We start from the raw sequence: 13,567 nt of genomic DNA, 5'->3' as shown, positions 1-13,567 counted from the left end.
CCGGAAACTTTTGGAAATCAAAACTATTTTTCCAATCATCTACGTGTTATTCCGCGTCGAAATAAAAAAATCTCGCTGTTCGCAAAAAATACGAGGTCTGTCCGGAAAGTATCGGGCCTACGTTTATATCTTCGCGCCATAGTGTTCGAGCGATCTCTACCGGACAGAAATGTTAACAGTAAAGCCACACGAATCTATTGGTTACTTACTGACACCTGCCGGACGTATAGTTCATGCGCAGCGTGTCTTTGTTTACAGTGCCTTTTCCGCGTTCGTCGGATTTTGATATTGTCAAAAATGATTGAAAAACAAGGTCAACGAATTTGCATCAAATTTTGCTTTCAACTCGGAAAAACGAGTTCGGAAACTATTGAAATGATGCAAAAGGCCTTCGGAAGCGAGTGTATGAGCAAAACACGAATAAAAGAGTGGTATAAACGGTTCAAGGCTGGTCGCACTTCTGTCGATAGTGATTCTCGTTCCGGCCGACCTTCGACGACAAAAACCGCAGATAATATTGAGCGGGTGCGACTTGCAATCGAACAAGGTCGTCGTATGACTGTGCGAGAACTAGAAGAATACCTTGGGATACCAAAAACTATAATTTCAGAAACTTTAACCGAAAATTTCGGAATGAAACGCGTGTGTGCGAAATTCATCCCAAAATTGCTCACAGCAGAGCAGAAGGACATTCGCTTAGAAATCGCTCTGGACAATCTGGAAATGGTCAATAATGATGATAATGTGCTTAGAAAAGTTATTACAGGTGATGAATCATGGGTTTGTGGTTATGATCCTGAAACAAAATAACAATCTTCACAGTGGAAGTATTCTGAATCGCCAAGAGCAAAAAAAGCACGTCAAAGTCGGAGCAACATTAAGTCAATGTTGATTGTTTTTTTCGATTGCGAAGGTGTTGTACATCACGAATATGCACCAACAGGTCAGACAATCAATAAAGAATACTACGTTCAAATTTTAAAACGTTTGCATGATGCAGTAAGAACAAAACGGCCGCACTTTTGGGAAAGTGGTGACTGGCTTCTCCATCACGATAATGCGCCAGCGCATTCATCCAATCTTGTGCAGCAGTTTTTGAGCAAACACAATATCGCATTGCTTCGACAACCTCCATACAGTCCCAACATAGCCCCTTGTGACTTTTGGCTGTTTCCAAAACTAAAAAAACCACTCAAAGGACACCGATTCGATGACAAAAGAACGGTTGAAAACAATGCGACGAGTGTACTTAAGGCTATCCCTAAAAGTGAGTTCCAGGACTGTTTTGAAAAGTGGAAACATCGATGGAACCGTGTTATTCAATCAAGTGGGGAATACTTTGAAGGATGCCACCCTCCAGATGATAAAGAATAACGCTAGCACGAACAATAAAGGTAAACCCGATACTTTCCGGACAGACCTCGTATGAAAGACAAATTCACCCCTTTAGGAATAAAATTATGATGTTTATGTACGTCGTTTGGATATTTGTTGAATTTTCAAATTTACTATGGTAAAGAAACAAAAAGAGTAATGAAGAATTAGGTGCTTGTAGTCTTATATCCAGAGTATTTATAAGAATGCTAGGACATTTTTTAAAAACAGTTACTATTGATGAGTGAAAAAAATATCACGTAACTTTTAATAATTTTTTTACAAGTCCAGATTTTTTGATACAACTTCATAAACTAAAAATAAGAGCAACTGGTACAGTTAGACAAAATCTTGTTTATGAAATAAAGACCACAAATAAGAAAACATAGGTGTTCAGTAATAGTTGAGCTAAAAAAGAAAAATGATCGGGGTTCTTATGAATTAAAACATGATCAAAATAGTAATTTGAATTATATCACTATCAAGGATTCAAAAGTTGTTTCTCTTCTATCATGTGTTGCATGCGTTACTTCTCTCATCAACATAGGTGGACTACATAGAAAAAGATAAAGTTGATCTTCATAATTAACATTGCAAGGATCTTCAAATACGTATAAGAAGTCGAAAGTGAGCTTAGTATGTATTTTTATGACTCATAGAGTCATCAATCTTTAATGCTTTTGTACTTTGGAAATGATGCGTGAAAAATAGAAAAAGTGACTCTAGAGAATTTGCTTTAGATACGATTTGCTCGTATTTTAACGTTTTCTTTGAGAAAAGCATCCAAGACAAAGTTTTTCTCTCACAAGTTAAATAATAGTTATATTCGAAGGCAATGTAATATCTTCACTAAGAAAATAGAATAGTGTTGTTTTCATTATAAAGAACAGATGTTCAACGTGTATTGCTGATTTTCATCATACTATAATGTAAATTCTATAAATTCTATACATCTATAAGGTTTCAATCAATTATAAAGTCACTTTAACGATAAAGTTACGAGTCATACTTAAATTAAGTCCATACCACATTTTGTTTAACTCGACTCACACTCTCTTTAACCCTTTGCGGCATAGTAGTAAGTATACTTACCACCTTTTTGAAATGAGATTTTCATGTATGAAGGGCTCTAATAAATCGTTGCTCACGGGGATTTTTAATATTTTATCCTTCTAATATGTTAATGAATGTATAACTATATCAAATTATCGATTTTTAGTCGCCATTTTTTAAAAAATGGCTGAAAAGTGCACCAAAATGACGATTATTGTTTCAAAAATGTGTCGCAAAGGGTTAAAAATTTCTTAATGTGTAATTAATAAAACGAAGACTCAAAAAATGATGGTATTTTGCATAAAATATTATGTCTACATTTTTATTTTATATAAAATTAGTAACACAACGTAATATAATAATAGTGTTACAAATTAGGACCGCCTGAATCCATGAGTTGTAGGCTGAGTAATTTGAAGTCCTGGGATATTAGTGAATTCTAACATTTTCAACATTTCTTTAGTTTCTGCGTCAACTTCAATAATATCATGCTCTAAGGCTGAAACTTCTGGGACATAATTATCTCTGCGTTCTCTTTCTTCTTCTTGTAATTTTATGGAAATTCCACGAACTTGGCTATGGCGAAGTCTCTTCATTAGTAAGGTAACAAATCTGAAAAGAAAATTACTAGCATTATTTTGATATCAACTTTATACAAATAATTACTATATTATGGTGAAATATTATAATGTTTAGTGTTTCTTGAAGCTAGTCTATGGAAACGTCATTTAATCAAAGATTTTTCAACCTTATTTAATTTTATTGAGTAAATTTTTCCTATTCAACCTTTTACAAAGAATCGGCGAATAACATTCAACCCTTAAATTTTTTTTTCTAAGAAAAGTACAATTCTATGTTAGATGCTTAAAAAATTTTTGGCTAAAAAAATAATCCAATTGACTACATTTTGAGTACACTGCAACAGATTTTAGAGCTTTCTTATTCTACCAATCTTTAAGTGAACATTCGGAATCGAAAAAACTGCAGTACGAGGACTTACGAACATCACTATTTCGCATCTACGTACATACACACGCGCACACTTGCGCTTTTAATCAAACACATAACCATGCCTATGAAACGCGGCAACCAGGAAACATTAATTTATATAAAAATAACTATATCTCAGTTATTTATGCACGAAATTTGGCAAAAAAAATTTGAATAACCAACAATAGTTATTTTCATTTATGATTTCGTTCATTTACATGTGGTTATGGACGTGGACCAGGAGATACCATCAATGACGATAGATGAACTGACGAGGGCCTGCAAAAAGGTGGGAAACCTGAAGGCACCAGGCCCGGATGGTATACGGAATATAGCACTGAAGGTGGCTATCAAAACTGCCCCAAACATGTTCCTGAACATGTATGGCAGGTGCATACGGGAGGGATCATTCCCAAACAGATGGAAGAAGCAGAAGCTGGTACTTCTCCTCAAAGGGAAAAATCCAGCGGATGAACCATCATCATATCGACCGCTCTCTATGCTTGATACGGCAGGAAAGATCATCATTCACAGAAGGATTGAGGTGATATCGGAGACCTACCTAACAGGTAACCAATACGACTTCCGGAAAGGCCGATCTACACTCGACGTTATCGAGCGGGTGACCAGTATCGCTAGGTCCGCTATTTCTAGTAAGAGGTGGAAAGGGGGAGACAAGAAGTACTGTCTTATTGCTGCCCTCGACATCAAGAATGCGTTCAACACAGCGAAATGGGATCGCATAATGGACGGGCTAGTGACAATGAATGTACCAGGGTACCTGCAAAAGATGGTGGCTAGCTACTTCACCAATAGAATTCTGAAGTACGAGACAGAAGAGGACACTAAGGAGTACCGGGTGACGGGGGGGGGGTACCTCAGGGTTCGGTTCTTGGACCGCTCTTGTGGATCATCCTATACGACGGTTTGTTGCGACAGACACTGCCGAGAGTAGTAACACCGGGGGCGTTCGCAGACGATATCGCCTTGGTTATTATAGGAAAACATAAAGAGGACCTCGATATCCTTTTTGGAGTGACGATCGCAAGGTACCAGAAATATTTAGAGTATTTAGGTTTGACATTAGCGGAACACAAGACAGAGGCAGTCCTGATAACAGGCAGGAAGGTGATAGGAACGGTCACCTTACAAGCCGGTAGACACCAGATTGTCTCCCGATCGGCCATCCGATATCTGGGGATGATGATAGATGCTCGATTGAATTTTAAACAGCAAGTAGAGAGCGTAGCAGAAAAGGCATCAAATACTGGAAGAGCACTAGCGAGACTGATGCGGAATATAGGAGGTCCCAAGCAAAGAAGAAGGGCTCTACTGACGACGGAGATCACATCGATCATCACGTATGCTATTGCATTGTGGTCAGAGGCGCTGAAGAACAAGGATTCTCGCAGAAAAATCGAAGCAGCGTACAGATACAGCGCACTGCGAGTAATCAGCGCATTTCGGACGGTCTCCAGAGAGACGGCAGAGGTTATCGCGCGACTGCTACCATTAATTGAGCTAGCCGAGGAGAGAAGGCGCATTTATTACCGAAGGGAGAAGGATGTCAAAGCGAACCCGAGCAAGAAGGAAGAGAGGAAAAGAAGCATTGAACGTTGGCAAATCGCTTGTGATAGAACAAAGAAAGGTAGGTCGACTTATCGCCTTATCCCGAGTATCGAAAAGTGGATACATCGCACACACGGCCAGGTAAACTATCATCTAACTCAGATGCTGACTGGCCATGGATGCTTTCGAGCATACCTGTACAAATACAGGTATGAGGACACGCCAGAGTGTCCGACCTGCAAAGGAGTAAGTGAAGACGCCGAGCATGTCTTTTTTGCATGCCAGAGGTATGATACACGACGGAAAGAATTGGAACTCACGGTGAACGCAGCTGTTACACCAAATATAGCATAGTAGAGCTGATGCTTTCCTCGGAGAAAACATGAGCAGCAGTGACAACCTTCGCAATGGAAGTTCTCCAAGAACTACGATGCAAAGAGCAGAAGAGGACGAGACTGAGGACATCAGATTAGACAGAAGATAAGAAGAAGGAAATGACGGAATAAAAATCATAAAGAAGAAGTGATAAGGAAGGAATAGCGGATAAATAGCTAACACCTCCCCCGGGAAGTAGTACCTAACGGCAGTTCCCCGAGGGATCAAAGGATCAGGAGAAAGAGGACTTCAGGCTTCGGCCTTGGTCGGAGAATGAAGGGGTTTTAGTCAGTATGACACACGGTGGTGCTGGGGGTGAGGAGGTCGGGGAGGTGAACGCTTACACGGTCACATCCTAAACCCACGTCATAGCCAACCCGTTAAGGTCGGTGCGTTCGCAATAAACGGACAGATTTTACCCTTCACCTCTATAAACACACACACACACACACACACACACACACACACACACACACACACACACACACACACACACACACACACACACACACACACACACACACACACACACACACACATACACACACACACACACACACACACACACACACACACACACACACATACACACACACACACACACACACACACACACACACACACACACACACGGACCTACATAGTAGTCTAAGTGGGCGGGGAGGTGAACCCCGATGTGGCGCGTCCCAGGTGGCGGATAGGGAGGCTCGCTTGCTATTGGCTTGCCAATAGTGGGAGGATTTGAGGGAAATAAAATACCTCTCGCAGACCAAACACAAACCCTGTCCAGGGTTACGGACTAGGAGTAGGAGCTCCGAATATAAACCAATCATGGCGAGTACAACTCGAAGAGAACCGTTTACGATGCAAGGGAGGGATACCCTAGTACCGGCGCCTGGTGAGAGTGAGCAAGCGGGCTCCCCGACGTCGTCATCCCATGACCGCAGTGCTGCAGGGGTTGGTCACTCGGCCCCTGTAGTATCTAATGCTACAAGTGACGTAGAGAATGGCTCTGCTGGCAAGCTTCAGCAACTCGAGGAGGCAATAGAGGAGCGAAACCCTACCAGCGCAGTGGCAAGCTTGGCTGGGCTGACAGTAAATGCTACAAGTGTAACACAGAAGGAACTAATCTGGCTGAAACGCTGGAAGGATATAGAGCAGAGTGAAAGGGCTGAACAGAACCTGTTTGACCAGCTAGAAAGGAAGATGACAGAAATCCACGAGATTACGAAAAATGCGAATAATATCTATAAAGCGGTGAAGAATGGACAGGAAGCCGCAATGTCACTATAAAGGCGATATGTCACGATAAAGGCTAAAAAGTAGCCGCAAGAAGAACCAGGAAGATAAAGCTCAGTTCAGAATTGAACTAGAGAAGACAGCTCAACAACCTGAAGGAAATAAGGGACAGAAGAGGGCAGCAGCTAGCCCACCCATTGCGAATAGAACATCGAAAGTGATCATCACCGGCAACCGAGGTAAACGAATGATAGTTGAACCAGAAGCGATGCGCCAAGCTAGCCTTGAGAAGACTCAACCAACAAATGGCACATCACAAAGAGTATCGGAGGTCCAAAACAAGGATGCTGGAACCCCAACCACCCAGCAGCAGCCGATCGGCACGACGCGAGTCGACAACGCCAAGGGTGTCACCGCCAAGGAGAAGGCTTCCAAGGCCCAAAGCAGAGGCGGTCCTTATAAGGAAGCCTAAGGACAGCGATACAAGCTATGCTGAAATGCTGAAGCTGTTAAAGAAGAATGCTAATAACGAGGAAGTCGGGTCCAAAATAGGAAAGATACGAGAAACCAGAGATGGGAACGTGCTCTTGGAGCTCATAAAAGGTTCCAAGCTAGAAGACGTGAGCGGTGCCGTACGTACGGCTGTCGGTGATCAGCTAACTGTGAAGGCCTTAGTACCATCAGTTACGCTCGAAATCCGAGACCTTGAAGCCGGAATCACAGAAAGCGAGGTTAAAGGAGCCATCTTGACAGCTCTTGAAGCAGCCACACCAGAGCAAGTTGAGGTGAAGAGCCTTAGAGCAGGACCCAGAGGATCAAGAATAGCTATAGCGACAGCGCCAAGAGCTACTGCTGCTGAAAAGATATTAAAATCAGGCAGGATTAGAGTGGGATGGGTGAATGCCTCCGTCCGAGAAAAGAGGATAATCTCGAGATGCTATAAATGCTTAGCATTTGGACATATCGCATCGGAGTGTCCAAAAAGGAACGAGATTCAGGAAAACCTGTGCTACAGATGCGGAGAACCTGGCCATTTAGCTGCTGGGTGTGAAAAGCAGTACAAGTGCCGACCCTGCGAGGAGATCGGAGAACCTTACGATCATAGGACGGGGGATGCTAAATGCGTCGGGCTTCGAATAGCTAGGGAGAAGCTGGATCGAAAGCAAGGAGATGGCAAACGCTCCTAAAGTCGATATCCTGCAGATTAACCTCAATCGATCTAGAGAGGCACAAGATCTGGCCATTCAGACCGCGAGGGAAAGAGGAGCGGATATTCTCCTAATTTCGGAGCAAAACCGGAGTATGCTCGACAGTATGTGGTACAGAGATGGAAGAGGCGATGCAGCAATCTACGTCTGCAATAGCGAATGGTACAACGTCAAAGAATTGGCATCTGGAGAGGGGTACGTGGGAGTCGTAATAGGACAGCTAGCTATATTTAGACACTACTTTTCCCCTAATGCACCTAGCGCGGCTGCGGAACTGGACATCGCTGCATTAGAGCATCAGATTGGTAAATGGAAAGGGCCACTCATTGTTGCGGGCGACTTCAACGCCAAGGCCAGGGCATGGACTGGGGGGCCTCGAGATCGAAGAGGTGATTTACTGGAAGAAATAATGGCTACTTATAACCTGATAGCAGCCAACCGACCTGGCGTGCATACCTACGAGAAGGGGGGATGCAGATCCGTGCTGGATGTGACGTTCATATCACCGGAGGTAGAAAAGAGCATAGCGTCTTGGGAGGTACTGGATGAGGAATCGTCCAGCGATCATCGTTATGTAATGACAAAGATCAAGGGAAAGCAGGAAGAGCGGCAGAAACACCTCACGGGACGAGGCTGGTCACTCCGGAAGATAAATCGAGACATCTTCTGAGAAAAGATCAAAACTGCGGACAATATAGTAGGAGTGACTTCGACAGAAGAGGCGGTGGAGGCACTCATGCAAGCACTTACCGGGGCTTGCAATGCATCGATGCCTCGAAGACCATCGGCCTATCATAGGAAAGCGACGTATTGGTGGAACGAAGAGCTAGCAGAACTAAGAAGAGAATGTAACAGACGGCGAAGGAAGTCACAGCGGGCCATGAGAGCCAACAAACCGGATGCGGAAGAGAAGCACGAGGCATACAAAGAAGCGAGGAGAGTCTTCAAGATTGCGATTCGAATGAGTAAGAACAAGTGCTGGAAGAAGCTCGTTGAATCCATTAATAGAGATCCATGGGGCCTGCCCTATAAGATTGTGATGGGTAAACTCCGGAAACCACATGGAGGCAGCATACCACAGGATGAACCGAGCCTGCGGAGAATCATAGAAGTTCTCTTCCTGCAAGGAGAAGCACGTGTTAGTTCCCTTAACCAAGAAGACGACGTAACGCTCGAACCGTTCACCCTCCAAGAGCTAAAAGCCGCGGTGGCCAGACTAACCCCCGGGAAGAGTCCAGGCCTAGATGGCATTCTCATTGAGATCTTGCGCATAACAGCACAGGAGAATCCACAAATGCTCCTGAATGTATTTAATAAATGCATAACAGAGGGGACCTTTCCAAATCGTTGGAAGAGACAAAAACTGGTCTTGATACCCAAGGGGAAAGGAGGCACGAAAGAAGACCCATCATCCTTTAGGCCACTAGGGATGCTGGATTCTTCAGGCAAACTGTTTGAGCGAATGATCCTTAATAGAATGGATAAGACGCTGGATGAGGAAGGGAACGAGGGATTTTCCCCAGCGCAATTCGGATTCCGCAAGGGCTTGTCTACTCACCATGCACTCAGACAAGTCCAAGAAAAGGTTCATGAAGCCCTGTACCAACTATCAGATAGGGGCAGATTTTGCGCCATCACAGCGTTGGACGTAAAGAATGCGTTCAATTCGGCTAGCTGGGAACGCATTTATCAGTCCCTGGCAGAAGAAAAGAAGATGCCTGAATATTTTTTGAGAATTATGGATAGCTATCTCAAGGATAGGAAACTCGTAGTAGTAACGGAAACGGGCCTGATAACCATCGATCTTTCGGCCGGAGTCCCCCAAGGGTCGATAAAAGGTCCCTTTTTGTGGATCTGCATGTATGATGGGCTGTTAAGACTACAGCTACCAAAAGGAGCAACTCTAGTTGGGTACGCAGATGACCTGCTCTTGATTGTAGTGGCACAGACCGCAGAGCATACAGAAATGATTGCGAACCAAGCCTTAGAGCTTATAGCGGCATGGCTGGATAGTAGACGCCTTCGCTTGGCAGTGCACAAATGCGAAGCGATACTAGTGACCCGACGCAGAGCATACAACGACCCATGCTTCAAGATCAACGGAAAAGTAATTCCCCTCAGGAAGGAGCTGAAGTACCTAGGAGTCTGGCTGGACAACAAGTGGTCTTTTAAGCATCACGTTAGGGAAACGGCTACGAAGGCATCAATAGTCGGCACGTCGCTGTCGCGACTCATGCCGAATATAGGAGGGCCACGACCAATGAGACGAAAGCTTTTGTCGACAGTAGTCGAGTCGATCCTACTATACGGGGCCTCGACGTGGGCGAATATCGTCCCGACATATTTTGTGAACCAAAATATGGGCTCCGTACAGCGGAAAATTAATCTGAGAATCATCAGTGGATGGCAGTCAATATCGCGAGATGCCGCTAACATACTCGCGGGAGTACCTCCTATATGGCTGCTGACCATCGAGAAGAAAGAGATATGGGACGAGCAAGAAGAGTGCAGAAGATTTCGAGGACAGGTGACTGAAGAAGAGAAGGATCGCATCAAAAAGATTGCAAGGGAGACCCTTATGACAAGGTGGCAGAACGAATGGGACTCATCGTCAGATGGGCGATGGTCCTATGCGCTCATTCCGCGCATCAGAGAATGGATGTCGAGAACACATGGAGAGATCGACTATCAACTGACGCAGGGGCTAAGTGGCCACGGCTGTTTTGGAGGATACCTCGCGAAGAGAGGGCATAAACCTAATACACCCTGCCGACTGTGTACCCAAGAAGACGACGACGCAGAGCACACGCTGTTCGTCTGCCCTGCATACGACCAGGCTAGGACGGAGCTAGCATCGCAAATCGGAGCACGGTTGTCGAAAGACAACTTAGTTTCAGGCATGCTTACATCGCCCGAGAACTAGGAAAGGATAGCTACCTTTATAAGGGAGGCCATCCAAACCAAAGAAGAAAAGGAGAGAGAAGAAGGAAGAAGAGACTGAAGAGACTTCAAGACTGACATAGGCTAAGAAGTAAACCTGAACCCCTAATCCCCTATCGGGGGGACGGGGGACATAAGGAAGCTACAGCATACGCCGAGGGATCGTAGGATCAGAACACGCCCCACCGAAGTAATACTGAAAAGGAGTCCCGGTGGGCTCTTGGTGTCGCACGGACCACTCAGCTACCTGGGCGGGAGGGTAGTTGACGCCCGCAGAAAAAAAAAACACACACACACACGCGCGCGCGCGCGAAACAAAATTTCAGTAAATCTGTTAAGGATTTCAGCGGTGACCTTTAATTTGACTTTGGAAATGATTTTCAAGGGCATCTCAAGGCCAACTTGGTTTTTTTAAATAGGAACCCCTACTTTTGACCTTGAATTCTTAAAGAGCACGAAATTTTGAGTTAAAAGTGTTTTTATAATTTTTTTTATTAGGGCACAGCTTCCGAGAAAAAAATTCATTAACATTTGCAATTTAACTTGTGAAACCGATGGCTTGCAATTATCTGAAAGGCTTCACATGTTAAATTACAAATGTTAATGAATTTTTTTCTCGGAAACTGTGCCCTAATGAAAAAAATTAGAAAAACACTTGATTCAAAATTTCGTACTCTTTAACCTGTTAACCGGGGAAAAATTTCTTTCTAATTACGCAACATATAACGAGCGCCTCCTTTTCCCCTAAGACATGCATGAATGACGTATTACCATAGTAGTAGTAAAATATACGTCCCGCCCGTTCCAGGGCGCAATATAAATATCGAGGACGAATTCATATGTCCTACCTGTACCCGATATTATTTACTTTTGACGTATTTATACGTCCCGCTCGGTTAACAGGTTAAGAATTGAAGGTCAAAAGTAGGGGTTCCTATTTAAAAAAATCAAATTGACCTTAAGATACCCTTGAAAATAATTTACAAGGTCAAATTAAAGGTCACCGCTGAAATCCTTGACTGATTTACTAAAATTTTGTATCTTTTATATTTTCTGAAAATGCGTTTTTGAAATACTAGAAGGAGTGGACGGGTGGTCTGGGACACTATATATATATATATATATACAGGGTGGACCATTTTAATCGAAGCACCCAGAAATCTTTTTCCAGGTAAGGATGCGTGAAACATGTTTCAGACAAAAGTTGCTGGACTTCGAGGGGGACATAATCGGGTGACCTTGACTCTGACCTTGAGGGTCATTTTCAAGGTCATCCGAAGGTCAACTTTGTTTTTTTAAATAGAAACCCCCATTTTTGACCTCGGATTCAGAAAGAGCGGGAAATTCTACGTTTAGATGACCTATTATAAGTGGGGTCTGGGTGACCACCAAGGTCGCCCCCAACATCACCTAAAGTTCAATGTTATTTTTTTCTTAATCTTTTCACCTAACTAACCTAAGATCGGTATGATTTAGAGAAAAATGATGTAGACAAAAGTTATTGCATTTTGAGAGGGGCATCTTGTGGTGACCTTAACTTAACTTCGACCTTGAAGGTCATTTTCAAGGTCATTTGAAAATCAAATTTATTTCTACTTTTCTATTAGTAGTAACAGTAGTAGTAATTTCTACAATACTTGTTTTGGGAGTGTCTTGGATAGGGTAAATAAATCACACCAAGTGTACAGTATACAAATTGATCTTATTTATCATGAAAAAATTATCATATTTATTATCTTTTTTATTAATAATTAATCAGGAATCACAAAGCATTGTGAAGAAATTTTAATAATTACAAAAAATGTCGTTTCAAAATATTGTTACTCAAGTTAGAATTACGAACGGGTTTATGAAAAAGCTTACAACAAAAAAAGCTTACAGGAAGGGTCACCTAGATACTACATGTGTTATGATTCAAGAACGTCGAATTCTTTGTTGTTTCCGAATCCGTGATAAAAAAGTAGGCTATTCCGAGAAACAGAAAGTTGACCTTCAAATGACCTTGAAAATGACCTTAAAAATGACCCTCAAGGTCGAAGTTAAGGTCACCACAAGATGCCCCTCTCAAAATGCAATAACTTTTGTCAACATCATTTTTCTCTAAACCATACCGATCTTAGGTTAGTTAGGTGGAAAGATTAAGAAAAAAATAACATTGAATGATGTTTTTATTTTTCATTTACGTGATGTTGGGGGCGACCTTGGTGGTCACCCAAACCCCAAGTATAATAGGTCATCTGAACGTAGAATTTCCCGCTCTTTCTGAATCCGAGGTCAAAAATGAGGGTTTCTATTTAAAAAAACAAAGTTGACCTTCGGATGACCTTGAAAATGACCCGCAAGGTCAGAGTCAAGGTCACCCGATTATGTCCCCCTTGGAGTCCAGCAACTTTTGTTTGAAACATTTTTCACGCATCCTTACCTGGAAAAAGATTTCTGGATGCTTCGATTAAAATGGTCCACCCTGTATATAATCATATATACATATATATATATATTTTTATTTGGAGAGAAAATAACGTTTTCTGCATTTTACTGCACTTTGTACTTTTTGCATTTTCTCAAAATTGAATTGTCACGAGTATGAAAAGGGTCATTTATTTATTCAACAAAGAATCCTTTAATTTTCTAAAATTTCCGTAGTCAGCAATATCGAAATCAGTGTAAGTAGAAGCTGGGCTTTGTAGGCGTTCCTTCAGCGTTAGAAGAATGTTAGCAAATTGAATTGAAATTAATTTTGAAACGGTTAAGTTATCCAGTCGCAACTCAACATAAATAAACATAACAAACGTGAAAGTATATGCACGATACATGAACAC

General features: G+C 42.6%; 1 protein-coding gene across 1 annotated transcript in view; it reads right to left on the bottom strand.

Annotated features, from left to right (window-relative positions):
• Window positions 1-2,713: 2,713 nt before the first annotated feature.
• The window catches only part of LOC131670989 (small ribosomal subunit protein eS17), a 41,097-nt gene continuing 30,243 nt past the window's right edge, over window positions 2,714-13,567 (bottom strand). The window contains exon 3 of the mRNA XM_058947079.1: window positions 2,714-3,039. Coding sequence (XP_058803062.1) covers window positions 2,802-3,039 — 238 coding nt within the window. The 3' untranslated portion in view covers window positions 2,714-2,801. The remainder of the gene's footprint in view (window positions 3,040-13,567) is intronic.

The sequence above is a fragment of the Phymastichus coffea genome, unplaced genomic scaffold (assembly GCF_024137745.1).
Source record: "Phymastichus coffea isolate CEN01 unplaced genomic scaffold, Cenicafe_Pcof_1.1 PCOF00009, whole genome shotgun sequence".
In the NCBI taxonomy this organism is placed as follows: domain Eukaryota; kingdom Metazoa; phylum Arthropoda; class Insecta; order Hymenoptera; family Eulophidae; genus Phymastichus; species Phymastichus coffea.
Note: the sequence above shows the minus strand (reverse complement) of the source record. Positions and strands in the feature narration are given on the sequence as shown.